The 15,725-nt window shown below is 33.7% G+C and overlaps 3 protein-coding genes across 3 annotated transcripts; all 3 read right to left on the bottom strand.

The window, feature by feature from the left end:
• Nucleotides 1–4,854: 4,854 nt before the first annotated feature.
• LOC136410828 (odorant receptor 10-like) lies at nucleotides 4,855–6,921 on the bottom strand. The gene is made up of 5 exons (XM_066393182.1): nucleotides 5,856–6,921; nucleotides 5,704–5,803; nucleotides 5,409–5,510; nucleotides 5,161–5,316; nucleotides 4,855–5,021 (listed from the first exon to the last, which is right to left on the bottom strand). Exons 1-5 carry the CDS (start codon nucleotides 6,602–6,604, stop codon nucleotides 4,968–4,970), a joined length of 1,161 nt encoding a protein of 386 aa, XP_066249279.1. The 5' UTR covers nucleotides 6,605–6,921; the 3' UTR covers nucleotides 4,855–4,967.
• A 42-nt stretch (nucleotides 6,922–6,963) lies between these two features.
• LOC136410829 (uncharacterized) lies at nucleotides 6,964–9,021 on the bottom strand. The gene is made up of 2 exons (XM_066393183.1): nucleotides 7,684–9,021; nucleotides 6,964–7,624 (listed from the first exon to the last, which is right to left on the bottom strand). The coding sequence occupies exons 1-2, from the start codon at nucleotides 8,097–8,099 to the stop codon at nucleotides 7,552–7,554; spliced, it is 489 nt and encodes a 162-aa protein (XP_066249280.1). The 5' UTR covers nucleotides 8,100–9,021; the 3' UTR covers nucleotides 6,964–7,551.
• Nucleotides 9,022–9,316: 295 nt separating this feature from the next.
• Nucleotides 9,317–14,495, bottom strand: LOC136410909 (uncharacterized). Its single transcript, XM_066393274.1, has 3 exons — nucleotides 14,240–14,495; nucleotides 13,952–14,082; nucleotides 9,317–10,859 (listed from the first exon to the last, which is right to left on the bottom strand). The coding sequence occupies exons 1-3, from the start codon at nucleotides 14,300–14,302 to the stop codon at nucleotides 9,494–9,496; spliced, it is 1,560 nt and encodes a 519-aa protein (XP_066249371.1). The 5' UTR covers nucleotides 14,303–14,495; the 3' UTR covers nucleotides 9,317–9,493.
• Nucleotides 14,496–15,725: the final 1,230 nt, after the last annotated feature.

The raw sequence follows: 15,725 nt of genomic DNA on the forward strand, positions 1-15,725 counted from the left end.
GAAATTAATAGATGATTTTGAATTGTATGAGTTTAGATCAATTTAGTGTTGATTCATCATGCAGCGAAGGCATTTGATGAGAGAAGAGATGATAAGGTCAGTGGGTCTTGTGGACGGAGGTATGAGGCAAATTCGAGTTGCTTTCGAAATGGGTACTACTCAAAGTGTGATATCACGACTTTATGCACGATATCGAGAAGAGGGAGATGCGGCGGAGAGGCACAGTGGTTACACTCGTATTATTATCCCTATACAAGACCGTTTTCTGTAACTTAATGCTCGAAAACGCCCTACTTGACAGCACCAGAATTGCGATTTATGCTCCATGAAGTACATAACATTGGTGTTTCGGCTGATACTGGTCGTCGTCGATTACATGAGAACAACCTTCATAGCCGTCGACTTTTGAGAGTTGAACCATTATCATGGGATAATTGAGGAGTGCGACTTTCATGAGCGGAGGAACATTCCTTCTGGCGAGAAGAAAATTGGGCAACTGTGCTTTTCACCGATGAATCCCGGTTTGGGATTTATTCTGATTCCAGAAGGATTCGCATATGAACAGAATCTGACAATTCAAATTGTCTCCGCAATGTTCAGGAAGTGCACTCTTTCTGAAGGGGAACAATTATGATCTGGGGAAGAATCGGTATCGGAGGAAATACCAATTTCATTCTCAGATACTGGAACCACTTGTTGTTCCATATGCAGCAGCTATTGGTCTCAATTTTCTTTACATGCATGACAATACCAGACCACACACATTAAGAGTTACAATGGACTGTTGGGAAAACAACAATATTGATGTTTTACCATGGCCACCCCAGTCCCCAGATCTTAACTCTATCGAACACATGTGGGATATTTTTCAAGTAAGAGTTCTTCGTATGGGTAGGCCAAGAGACAACAGAAGATTACTTTTTTTAAGGCTTCAAGAAGCATGAAATGAGATACCTCAACAGGACATCGATAACTTCATTCTGAGTGTGCTCAGACGATGCCGGTCGGTTTTAAATAATCGAAAAGGGCGTACACTTTATTAAATTTCCAACGTGAGATTTTTTTTGTTTCGGTACATTTGTACTAAATTTTAAAGGTTTAGTTTTTTTTGCGGCAAATATTAAATTTTGTTCAAATGTTTTTGTTTTGTATTCCTCTATAAGTTAATTTTATATAACCGTGAAACAACTTAAATCTAGTGTTTAAGAAATATTACAGACGTGTATTTAAAATATCCTTAGACATTGCAGTTGTGTGTATTTTCCTATTTAATTCAAAGAAGTGATGGTTATTTATTAAATTAGAGAACCTCGGATATAGTATTTTTGCCCGTTTACCACGATGGGAACCTAAAAATATCTCTATGCCCAAATGAATCCCATCAATGACAATTTTATTAATCCCCGTAACAACATTTCCAACCAACCTAATTGATGTCTTTTTTATCAAATTGGTAAACATACCTCTTGTATGTAAAAAAAAGTCACAAGAGCATATTCACTGAAAAAGGAAGACCCCTCTTTCAAAAGATAACATCCCACAAAATCATCACCGAAAGGCATATTATCGAAAGCAACCTTTTTTCCAAACCAAAATGAAACCATTTTGTGTTAAAAGATATTTACCTGCTGTGTGAGGACCTATAGGGATTATAATTGAAAAGGTTATTTGGCTTAGGTCAAAGTTTGATGTTTTTTGTGGGCGCCAAAGGGCTCTTGAGATGTAAAAGGGCAGCAATATCGGTTATCTCCGAAACCCCAACAAGTATCTTGTTATACATGTACTGCTTTATATAAACGGTATAAATCCGGCAAATTGCACAGGGGCGTAGGGTGGAATTTCCTTAACAATGAAAGGTTTTATGCTTGTCTAGTTCCTGCTTAAAATGTTAATCTTGACTGAATGTTGGAATTTATTTTGTGAACTAGAGAAAGGTCTGCAAGTACTATTCATCTATGATTTTTTCACTTCCTTTTGCACTCTACTTGGTGTAGTAGATTGACTTCTTGGAACACAGAACGATATTTCTAGCAAATGCTCACACTGAAGATTCTTGAATAAATTCTTGCCAACCTAACAAAGTTATAAAGCTATTGAGTGAAGTACATGAATAGGGAATAAGTTCGTATATATGCCCGGTAGAAAATTAATGGATTCTCATGGTAGTTTTAATGGCACCGCATTGTCGGCTCCGGGCGTATATCTATGCAAAGTCACAACTTTATTGCGAGCATCGGGAGAGTAACTTGGAAAATTTAATTTGGATCTATTGTACTCATCCACGTGCTGGAGTTAAATATGTAATTGAATTTAATAAACACAAATACGACTATGGCACCGGAAAATCACTTTGACTGATAATACCGTCGTAGGTACATTCCCTCTTGAGTGGAAGCTTTGTGTTTAAATCTTAGATCTACTTCGGTCTTAATATGTGAGTTTCGAAATTCGACGGAAATGTCTCTTGGAGGGGTAAGAATATTGAATATAACATAGGCGACTGACGATTTTATTTAGTGGATTATGAGAGATGCTTTTTTGCTTATACGTGGTGTTTTTTTAAGATAATTTTAGTATTCTGCCAAAATAAAACGAATAATATCATAAAAGAGAAAAAAAAAGAAAGAAAGTGAAGATGTAGTTGGTATATAAATAAAATTACTAAATAAAAATTAGCGATCCAATTCGCGTTTCAATTAATCCGTTCGATCTATTTTCTATTCCTTCGCATTTTAATTTTTTCTATTCAAATTTAGCTAAAGGAACCCAAGGAAATATGCATACGTAACTACAAAAAGTTCTCATGCATCCATTAAAAAATTGAGACACTGTGCAGACACTAATATGAAGTTCATATTGACACTTTTCATGAGTGTCTATATTTCACGTACATATTCATAAAAAAATTCGTGGCCTACCTAAATATACGTCCATTTAGTAAATACGTCATTTAAAGTAGCCGTAGCATTTTGCAGTGTGTGGCAAGTTTTTAGCGAATTTAGCTGGAAAGAAGCAAATCTGCCATAATAGATTTAACACTGTTGACTTTCGGAATTGCTCGTTCTTTCTCCACGAGGAAGACAGGAGGAAGACATTAACTGCATTCGCTCCAAAAATGTCACAAAATTATGACGTTATGTCAACAATATTTATCTACCGCATCGGTTAATCACATTGCTGTCACGCTTTTGAGTGAATAAAATTAAAGAAATCTTGTTCTTTGATCTCTGTTCCGGTCCTCCTGCTGTTTCTTAACACCAAATTTAATAGTAAGGCACGCAACCGGGTCTTGTCTGGATGAGAACCAAATTCAGAAACGATCTGGATAAGATCTGTTACTATATTCGAAGACCACGCAATTGAATATTTGACTGAATCTATTTTGTCCGGGAAGGAAAAGTCAAAATTAGATTCATACCGTACGCGCACTTAAGGCGAACTTCTGATTCCTGAATTTGAGTCCAAGCTCCAGAGTTGCTATTTTGTATACTATCTTGTATACTACTAAACTATACATAATTTAATGTATTTATATTTCCTTGATATCACGGTGGAGGCAAAACTGTTCAATTCTTTCAATGTCGTAGGCGAACTCTGTATTATTGGGATAAAGCGCCCGATCGGCGTTGTCGTTACTACGTATAGATGTCGACAGAAGCTGTTACCTCGCAACTTAATCTCTTTACTGTTGATAAATGGTGATCGATAAAAAACCCGAAGTAGGCGTTAAAATATCGATAGCATGTCTTCGATCAATTCATCAGCTGTTATCTAGTATTTGTCAGATGTTTGATAGTGAATGGGAAATAGTTTAATTATCACCCTACCTTTACGGTTTCTAAGAAGTTTTCTTTTAATGAACACCCTGTATAATATTGTTTCTATAGAAACCCTATAGAAATATCAAATTCTATATTCTATAATTCTATAGAAAAATCAAACATGTCAAATATCTAACCTGAACTAATAGCTTGTCGGTTTTGTTTCACTCATCATTGAAGATAATGAAGAATTTTGATCTGAAATTCAACTCAAACTATTAAAATTTAGATCGCGTTTTTCAAATGATGACTGAACTAAGTACCAACAAACTATAGATATAGGTATTTTTCAGAAATCAGAAATGATAGATCTTTTAGTTATAACACCAATATACAGGGTTGCTCAGTTGTTATGGTCCACTATTGTTATGTCCTAAACCGTTAGAGTTAGAAAATCAGGTAAATAAGACAAAATTGCTAAGTTTAAGAGCAATTTGAGATAATTTGAGATATAACATATATATATGTGATGATAAAATTTAACAGTATTGTTAAATTTTATTTGATTCAGGAAATATAGAGAAAAATTCAAAATTTGGGAAATTTTGTTCTTTCAAAATGAATCCAATAATGGTGGTTCTCAAAAGAATGAAAGCCGAAATATTATTAATTTTTTGAAGCTCATCTTACTACATTTTCTTCTTGCTGCTTGCATTGTAATGAATTAAGTGGACGGGTGAAAAAGCATAGATCTCCCTCATTCATCATCTGGTCAAGTGTATAAAGAACTCATTCATTAATAAAACTGCTTTTCGCATATTTCAAAATATCAAAATCGAATTTTCTTAGTACTTATGCAAGGTAGATCTAAATATTTCGGGTAAAAAGAACTGTTTTGCTATTTGTTTGGATATCCCAATAACCTTTGGAAACTTTTAAGCTTTAAAATATGTTTGATTGTTAAGTTTGCTTAACAGACTCTGTGCTTCTTATAATTTTCAAGATCACAATGATGTACAGGAAACAATATAAAAAGAACAAGGAATCAGTTTAAGACATATTTATATGCATGTAAATAATTTTATGATTTGATTCGTATGGTGAGTGAACTATAGAACTGTCAAATGAAGAATAAAGATGAAGACCGGGCACGACTATACCTACTACTGTCGTTGAATGTTCCTTGCATCTTGCATATGGTATCTTTTAATCATCTGTTCTTTTCATAACGGTAATGAAGGAATAAGCTGATTTGATAACCTAAAATTTGAGCGAAGTTAACAGTAGGCAACGATTAGAAAAAAGGACAAAGAGTTTGAGTTTTCCAAGTGCTGAAATTTAATGCAGATACCTACCCAACTATTCAACCCTAAAAAATATAGTTGAACCTTTTACTTACTGCTATGGCAGCATATGTAGTTAATGGCAGAAATGGTCCAATTTTCAAGGCCAAAGGCCTTTGTGCCCGCAAAATAATCATTCGTAAAATGCTCCTAACTTCTGTACTTTTGTTAGTCCATGGAGATTCATATACTGAATCAGAAACAGCCATACTCTACGAATTTTTTTTTTTGAAATCTCAATTGACTGTCACATATTCATAAAATGATGCAAATTTAGACTTGTGAATGAAAATTGAGAACTTACTTCTAAATAAATCTCGTTTCCATACCAAGCTAATAGATTAAGTTGTGCAAATAAAACCACTAAGTAACAGACACAAAAGATTATGTCCGAAAGAGTATGTGCCTAAAAGCAAAATGAGAAATTTCAAGGTTTTCAGTTATTAAGAAATAAATAATTTTCAATAATCATTTTTTAATCTCATCGCTCCTGAAGAACAAATTGTTCTAAAGGTACGCTCACTTATAATAATATTTAACCCATTGTGGTAAGCTTTACTAATATTTATTGTAATTTAACAAAAGAATCAAATACTTACAGAAATAGTCTGAAAAGCAACAGTGGCAATATTAATCGAGCTTAACAAAAATTCTAACAATAATAGTGGTTCCATTGCCTCATTAAGGGCTCGGACCAACCTATAAAATGAAAAATGTTTCTTTATTCTTTTATGATAGCTAAACATCTTACATTATTACTGATTGGTGGCATTTAGTCAACGATATGGTATGCTCGAGGTCACTGCGATCACCGCCCTTAAAACAATCAAAATTCTTAAATTTGTGTTGTAGGAACTTCAACTGTGCTTTTACGAACAATATCACCGATATGTTAAATATTTGAGACATGCAAAAATACGCGGAAGCGATTAAAATAAATAATCCCTGGATTAACAGAGATCGAAAATAATGTGTTTGCTGATCGAAGGGAAAACGAGCTAGAAGCATCATGGGTTTTTCCGTTACCGACGTATCATTGAGTGTTAAGCTACCAATTACGGTGCCTCCCACAAGCAAGAAAGTTGTAGTTTCAGTCAGCAAGACAACTCCAATTGCAAATTTATCGATGTACTTCACTACATTAATTTTAATAGTCAGCAATTCCTTTGAACCTTCAAGCACAGCAATCTCTTCACTCTTGATTATAAGCTCAAGTATCTTCGTAACTTTTCTGCCCTGGAAGGTATATCCCTTGATAGCTACCAGTGTAACTGAGATTGTTACTTTTGCGTTATCGGTTAGTCTCTTGATATCATGATCGAGCAGGAAAAAAAATTCCAGACACATTAAAAAGCACACAGAATAGAAGAAGACGTGCAAGAAAAGGCTGTAGTAGCGATAGATTTTTCGAACTTTAGTACTGGTGAAATATGGAAGTTGCCAAGTACCGCACATAATCATGAGGTATCTTAAATTTCGCAAAAATGATGTGCTTGTCATAATTATTGCACTTATCTCGCAATTGAGACGTATCACAATGCCACGTATGTTACTCTGACGCCGTTAGTGGGCATTTTAGATCAGTGTTTAATTTTTAATAGGGAGAAAAGTTAGGAAAGAATTATGTATTAATGAGCTAAGTTGTTTTATTTAATGAATGCTATGAATTTGGAAGTTCTATCAAGAGGTGGAAAGAAATTAATTATAAATAAAGTTTGAGTAAGGTAGCTACACTGCTCCACAAAAAGATAGCCCCACCCATATTTTTTGGTAATTTACCAAAGTGTTTAAGCTTTTCTTAAGTTTTTTTTTTGTATCATGTTTGTTGACCAAAAACATTAGGCTCTGCAAAGAACCATTCACATCCGCATCCTTATACTGTAATACAGTATACTAAACCGAAAACTGGCTTCCACATAATGATAGCTCCACTTCAAAAACAATAATTTATTTACATATTACCAATAAAATAATAACATTGACGACATTTCAGTAATCAGTGGCGCTGCCATTCCTCTGAATTACTTGAAATAAACGATTATCCATAGAATTTACAAGCCGAACAAGAAGGTTATTATCTAAATTTTCCCATTCGAGCACAATTGAATTTTTGAGCTCCTCAATGGTACGATATTTGCGTAAACACGACGTACGAGTATCGCCCAAACGTTTTCGATAACATTTAAATCCGGTGAACGGGAAGGCCAGTCGACCAGTGGCAATTGTGCTCCATTAAACCAAGCTTTCGTTGATCGCGACACATGGATTGGTGCATTGTCTTGCTGATACTGGAATTCAATACCGTCATTTTCCTCGAGATAAGGCAAAAGACATGCGTCCAGCAGTTCTTGACATTCTTTTGAATTTATTTTAGCGGATGGAAATGCTAAACGCACTTTACCGTGCACCACCAAAGTTTCGACGTGAAAAAATTCGAGGCTCTTTCCTCAAATCTTTCCAATATGAATTGAATCCATCAGGGCCGTCGAGATTCCATTTTTTCTCGTCAGACCAAATGAGCTAAATGAAAGGCGTTAAATAATTACGTTAAATAATTGCTGGTAACATTGAAAACTTACATTTGTAAAATCAGTGCGAACATTAGCACGTGCAAATGCGAGACGTTGAATCTTGTGAACGTCAGACAATTCTGGTGCTGTGAGCATTTTTGAACGTTTAATAAAGCCACATTGACGAATCGTACGCCTAACTGTTTCAATTGACACATTAAGGTCCTGATCTTTTTTGATGGTGCTGCACGATACGGTAACATTTGAAGCTGCATTAATGATACGTCTTCTCTGACGGGCATTAAGCTTTTTCGGCCGTCCTGGGGACTTTTTCGTCCGGAAGAGACCGGATCCTTCAAAAAAAAATTAATAACTCGATTATTACGTCCTATTTCACGAGCGATCCAACGATTTGAGCGTCCATAACGATGATCAGTCAAAATATCTGCTCTTTCCACCTCAGTTAAAGACGGACCACGTCCCATTATAGCAAATACTGAACCAAACCGAACACGATCTTTCAAAACAGTTTTTTACGCTGTCAAAAATAACAATATAAACAAAAACACATCGATAAGTTACAAAAGCAAAGTGGAGCTATCATTATGTGGAAGCCGATTTTCGGTTTAGTATACTTTATTACGGTATAAGGAAGCGGATGTGAATGGTTCTTTGCAGAGCCTAATGATTTTGGTCAACAAACATGATACAAAAGAAAAACTTAAGAAAAGTTTAAACACTTTCGTAAATTACCAAAAAACATGGGTGGAGCTATCTTTTTGTGGAGCAGTTTATAGTTAATAAGTAGTGTAAAAAATTTATACATATATATACCTATATATTATATGTTCTGCCTAAGTGGGTATGTTCAATATCTATTACAGCATTGGAGCAAAATATTAAATGTGCCATTCAGAGAAAGTAGGACTGAGCAAATCTCGAAATTATGACAAACTGTACAAGAATATCTGTAAAACTGTAGTCATTTAAAGCTTCATTTTTTTTGTTATGGTAAATTGCCATTTTTCTTTATTAAAGTTCTTATCTAGTATTGATGCCAATGCTTTCACTGTAGACCATGAATAGTAGCATTGGGATTGATGTAGATTGTCTACTTTGTTAAAACGCATTTCAACGAGCGCGTGGTCAAATAGAGCCAATTGCTCAATTTGTCCTATTCCGCTATTCCTCTTATGGTCTTTAATCCTACTGTTTCTATTCAAACACGGAAATGTTTACGTAGTTGATGTTAGTAAAATGCTGATTTTCATACAGTTTCATGAGTTTTCAAGTAGAAAGTAAAGATGAGGTTTGGTATATGGGCAATCCATGCTTCTATTTATTAATTTTATCAAACCCGTCTGTGCACAAGTAGGCAAATGTACACCATGGGATTATGCCCTCTAAACTCCCACATCTTCATCTGCACATGCGGGTGTATCCTGGAAAGAAACGAAAAAGAAAAAAATGGACACCGCTGCAGGCGTGTCCCACACCCAAAATATTTCCATGTGCTGGAAATTCTTCCTGGATCTCATGGTATCACTGTTATAAACACCTGCTGTGGTTTGTTTGTCCAGATGAGTGAACATGTTAGGACCCATACCGTATTCAATCATCCATTTTGTATAAAGAGATACTGAATAATATTGAAATTCCTGCTCAAATAACGTAATTTTTATAATTTAAATATTGCTTAATATATAGCTTGTAGGTACAGGAACACTGCAATTTAAATTAAAAATTGGGAAAGAAATTTGTTAATCTGAAATAAGCTTTAAAAAACAAAACACTTTATATCGTACATTTATTGCAAAGGTAAGAAATTTTTTCCAATTATTTATTATTCATTATACTTATTAGCATAATAATAAGTAAATTATTGAACTGGTGGTGCATAAAAGTAGTCATTTCTCTTACAACAGTCATTTACAGTTCGAACTATTAAATCATTCTCTCTCTGGATTTTTTGATATTGTTCATGTACCGTAACAATTTGTTTATCCAATCGCTGTCGTGTTTCATCAGATATTTGTTCTATTAAACTTATTCTTGGATTAAAGTCATCAATTTCCTTGTGGATGTGATGAATATGTTCATCAACCTCAATAATACGATCCTCGGTTTCTTGAGAGACATTCTTCAATTTACCGAATGTGGCCTCTAGGTCTTCGACATGCCTTTTCACTTTTTTAATTTCCTCTTTCAATTCTTCTGTCAAATGCTCGAAGCTGGACTTGGTGAGATCGCTCTGAACCTCTAAGGAATTAAGAGCAATTTGAATTTGGTCTAGCGCTTCGTCAATTTTTGGGCTTTTTGTATCTAATTCATCAACACGTTGCACCAAATTCTTATGATAGTTTTCTTGAGCAGATAAACCGTTAGAAAATTCTTGCCTACTATCAGAAATATCTTCATTCAACTGGTAAATGCTTTTATTATACATTAAATCTCTGTTTGCGATTTCAGTTTTTACTCCATTGATTTCTTCATTTAACATTAAAGCTATGTCCTGTCCTTGCTTACTATTTTTTTGAATGCTCAGTTTCAGATCGTTCAACTCTTCATTAATCGACGCTTTATCGCCCAGTTGCTCTTTCTTCAGATTTTCAATAACGCTTAACAGGTGCGCATACTGAGCAGCAGCTTCCAATTCATTGCTCCTAATTTTGCTAATAACATGTCCATAAACATGAGCATTGATCCAATCTATGTAAGGTGCTATATTCAAAACGAAGTCGTTTTGACTACAGTCTAGGGTGGGCCATTTGCAATTCGGAGTAGCAGTTTGGAATCCTATAACCTTCCCCTTGAAGGTAACAGGATTTCCTAACAAATTCAAGTGTCCTTTCTGAAACCATCTTACACAAGATTCTTGATTTCTGAAGAATTGCTGACCAAACATGTTTGCACACGTGTCTTGATTCCTTAAGCGAGCCTCAGTTTCTTTTAGCTTTGTGTTAGTAGTTAACTTCCAACCTACAATTTTCACTGTGTTACCATCCAATTGAAAACTATCTTCTGGATCAAGCAGCTTGGCAGGCTGCACATTATCAGTAAGATTAGCAGGATGAGGCAGCTTTACTATTGCCATGTTGTTCAAATGACGATGCGGTTGCATTTTGTAGTAGTCTTCGTGGAGGATAATTTCGGTGGAGACGATGATCTGACCATTTGGGTCCAAACGGTTTTCGGCAAAGTAAGGGTACTTTTCGAAGCCCAGAAGTACTGCAACTTTGGGTACACTAAAAGATGTGGAAAATGCGAATTTTAGTATAGCATAAAAGTATGAAAGTGTGGGAAAATTAAGTCTAATAAATTTTGGACTGAAAGTGGTGAAGGGAATGAATACTAGAGAGAATGAAAATTCTAGTTTTGCCAAAAATGTCTATCCAAAACGCATGGTTTTCATAGTTATGGATATCGGAAATCATCAATCAACTTGCAACGTTTGCAAAACTATTCATTTAATTTAATACTAAGTAACAAGTAATGGGTGACAAGGGATTTCACCATGAACATAATAGAATTGAATAATAGAGTTATTTTCACACTTTACGCTAATTAGCATTATGTATCAGGAAACGAACAACTAATTAGGCGATAAAATAATATTTTATTTTCAATAACATGGAAGGGATTAATTTGGACAAGTGAACGGTTAGCCGAGTGGAAAAATGTTAAGAATTTTTTTCTTCCATGTGGAAGGTAACTGATTTTTGCCGATATCACCAACACATTTACAGATAGAGGAGCAATCAATAGAAGAAATGAAAATTATGAAGCACCAGTGTAATACATGCTACTGCAAGTCGAAACATTTCTAATGAAATGAAGGATAAGTCTATAATAAGAGAAGGATATTCGAATTTTACAGTTAATGAAGTTTTTTCAATTCATTTTACTCAATTGAATTGCATTGATTTAAAGGTAAAGTTTGCACTGATATATAAATAAAGGAGACGAAAACTTTTATTATTTACAATATAAATTTAAATTCAATGAAACAAGTCAGTAGCGTATCAGAAACAAGTTCAGAGTGATGCTAGGATCTCCCTCTCTGATTTTAGGAAAATAGAAATACAGTACATACAAGGCATTAGAAGGAATACAAAACATATTAATACACAATAAAAATAGAGAGATGCAGTAATTAAAATAGTAAAATACCATATTTTTTGTTAATTTTATTTTTTCTTCGCAATTATATATGCATATTATTATTTTCAAACCGGTAAATAGATCATGACAACTGGCAGTAGAATTTATTTTGCTATCCAGAGGTAGGCGAAGAAAATTTGATTGTTCTAAGCCCTACAACGTTACAAATTTAAACTAAATCTGATATTCTTAAATATACACAATACACACGAAATATACCCAATATATACAGTGCTTGTAAAAAATATTGCAACACATTTATAACTATAATAAATCTGATATTTTTAAAAAATGCTTAAACACGTATAATTTTATTTCAAAAAAGGCATTTAATGCATTATTTTCGATGTTCTATTTTTTCACCCTTATTCAGCTATCTCTACTAACTTGTTATTTTCAAATAGGAATACAATACAAGTACCCATTGTAGTATATCAAATAAAAGGGATACAACAGTATACTCAGAATTAAAATTGGATCTACAGTTTCACTGAAAGAAAAATAGAGCAAAGTCTATATCCTAAAAAGATTAAAACTTTTTATCTTTGTTTCTTACATAGCCAATCCATTCTTATTTCACTTTGGAAGAGAGTGAAAAAACGACAATGAGACGTAGAAATTCCAAAACGTCTTCAATGTAAACAATTTTTTAGATACAAAATATTTTGGTTTTCATAAAATTCATTAGTAGTTGAATTCAGTTTTTAGTTAGAATATCAAAACATGTATCGTTTATTTGAGAAGTAAATAATTGAAATATTAATCTTTTTGGGTTATGGAGATTGCAAAAGAATATACGAAGAGGTGTGTCTCATATTTAATGAGAAATATGCAGACCAACCTATTGATAAAAGTGTAATTTGTCGGATTAATAAAACATTTCAATAAACTGGAAATCTGAAAGGTGCTCCAAAATGTGGAAGACCTCGAACAGCAACTGATGGCGATGAACTAGAAATTTTGTTATCTATCGATGAAAACCATATATAGTCTATCAACAAAAATGTCGATGAATTTGATGTATCTACTAGTAAGCAGTCGTTTAAAACGAGGTAAATTTCCCTTACCCAAGAGTTAATGCCTGAAGATTTTGATGGTAGGGTGAAATTTTATGTGAATTGATGCAAGAAAAAGACATTCGGGATAATAGATTTTTTTCTAGAATTTTATTTTCGAATGAAGCAACGTTTTGCTTAAATGGATCTATTCATCGACATAATTATTGCTATTTGTCCGCAGATAATCTTCAATGAATGCAAACTCTACATATGTATATAACATCCGCAACAACTCAATATATGGATGGATATAATCGACCATCAGTTTATTGGTCTATTTTTCATAGAAGGACACTTAAACAACGCATCATAATAGAACGAAATAGTTCCATTAATCGCCGCTATTTTTCCTGAAGAAAATAGGGAACAAGCAGGCAAAAATATTTGGTTCCTACAAAATGGTACACCATCACATTATGCTATAGCTATGAGAGAGTATCTTGATGATATTTTTCTCTAGGAGATGGATTTGTAAAAGAGGCACAATAGAATGGCCGCTACGATTTCCAAATCTGACACTTCTTGATTTTTTTGCGGGGCCACTTAAAAAGTTCCGTTTACAAAAATAAACCATCAAATTTAGATAACTTAAATCTTAGAATTGGAACAGAATTATAATTAATAGAAAAAGCAACACTGGATAATTGCATAAGAGAGTTTGAGGAATGATAAAGTCATTGCTAATTTGTTACTGAAGTTCAATTTGAGTATTTATTGAAGAAATTTCGATTTTGTTTGATATATTAGTGAGTCATTTTATTTTGTATTTAATAATTTTATTTTTTAAGAAAATCGTAGATCCGATTTTAGTTCTGCGTATACCGTTGTATTCCTTGTTGAATTGCCTATCATTTGATAAACTACAATGGCTACCTTTCCATTTGGAAATAAAAAGTTAATAGGGGTAGCTGAATAGGGGTGAAATATTTGAACATCGAAAATAATGCATTAAATGCCTTTTTTAAAATAAAATTATGTGTTTAAACATTTTAAAAAAATATAAGGTTTATGAAAGTTATAAACGAGTTGCAATACTTTTTGCGAGATTCTAATAGTATTTGTCATTAGGCATTTAGAACTGAATCTGATTTAAACAAATTATCGGTTTTATTACTCACTCGCAAACGCAGGATGCTGGAGCTAACACATGATGAGCACTAATCAGGATTCCACTACAGTATTCTAATCCTTTGAGAGTGACTACATATGGATGTTCCTTTGGAGAGGTGTCTGGTAGAGACGTTATATCCTATTAATGATCACTTCAAATTCGTGGATAATTGTGTTCCCGTTTTATATTAAAGATGTATGATTTTGAGTAGACAAATCACTTAACACTGTGAGTTTTTGATTAAGTGATGAGATTGGAAAAAATATATATGAAATATTGGCGTTAAAGTACGTACCTTGTGACTGTTACATCCAACAATTAAACACAATACGAAACCTAAGAAAATTTTAAGTGGCATGTCTAAAGCGATGTTGATGGTGTCGACTAATAATAATTAACTCATCCACAGAACCGAACTTGTGGCAATTATCGTTATTTATGCTTATTTCCGGGCTATGGCTCAAGAGTATATACGAAGATCGATAGGATTCACTAGTGTTAATCATTCTTCACAGAAATTGCAATGTGAAATAATCAGCTTGGTTTTTACAGGTCGTGAAATTTTCGCTCGTCATTTGATGATGTCGGTCGTAATATGTATGGACATAGATATGCAGCCAGTTAATTAGTGTTATTTGTTGAATTATTTGTGATTGATATTGCCATTAATAATTTGATAAGGAAAATACTGAGACTGGTTATGGATAAAGCTTATACATTATATAATTAGAACATACTTCATTAGTTTATCTGCTTAATTCTTTTGTTAATACGGTTGTAAAAGGAGGAAATTTTCGTTGGCTAAAAATAACCCTAATTTTGATACATATAAGTAAACATGTTAATTTTGATAATAATATTCAATAAAATATCATTAAATGTCAAATGTAAGACTTAGTCGCCTATTATGAAAAGAGCCTTTCGCAGATTTGCAAGGATGAAGTAGTGTCGGATTTCCGCTGCAATACCCTCCATTTATGTCTCGGTTGGGTAACCTTTTTTGTTTTTTTTTTGCATACGGTTCGTGATCGTAGGAAAAATAGTGCACACGCAAGAAAGTTTCTTCACAGGCTCGCGTTATTACTGCCCTTACCTGAGGCTTGCGCTCAATATTTCACACTCGCGCGTTAAGGACTACTTTCTCTACTTGTTACGAAAACAGCTGCAATGAGCATTCAACGAATCTTGAACCTACAAGCAAAGTTAATACAAGTTAAATTTAAAGTAAAGTTTCTCGTCACCATATTTAAAACCTCTCTGTCTCTGTCTCTCTGTCTGTTTTAAGATCCATTTTCCAATAAAAGAGCCGCCACAATTTTCTATGAACATCAAACTGGAACAAAATTGGAATTCCCTAAATCAATCATGAATTTGAAACTATTTAGCTTAATTTTTAATTAAGCATTAACGTAAAAAAAACAAGTTTATGAGACGAAAGATAATGTTGTTACTGTCAAAGTTAAAAAAAAAATCTTATGACCTCACTCATGATGGAAATTAAACAATAACTACTGAGAAACGTTAGCAAAAAATCCTGTTTTAAGTGACGCATTGGGAATCTATAGACCCCTTAATGTTTTTATAAAAATGGCCCTGTGGACTTGTCCTCCGTAAAGATAAATGGTTAACGACTTTATCATCCTCAATTGAAAATATTGTGACGTTGATGCAGGATTTTTCTAAAATATTATACTAGGTATAAGAAAAAGGAAGGCGTGGCTACATTTGAAATGAAAGCATTGTATAATGTTATAGGTGCACAAACTGCAGTCGATTTTTCT

This window comes from Euwallacea similis, chromosome 9 (genome assembly GCF_039881205.1).
Source record: "Euwallacea similis isolate ESF13 chromosome 9, ESF131.1, whole genome shotgun sequence".
Classification (NCBI taxonomy): domain Eukaryota; kingdom Metazoa; phylum Arthropoda; class Insecta; order Coleoptera; family Curculionidae; genus Euwallacea; species Euwallacea similis.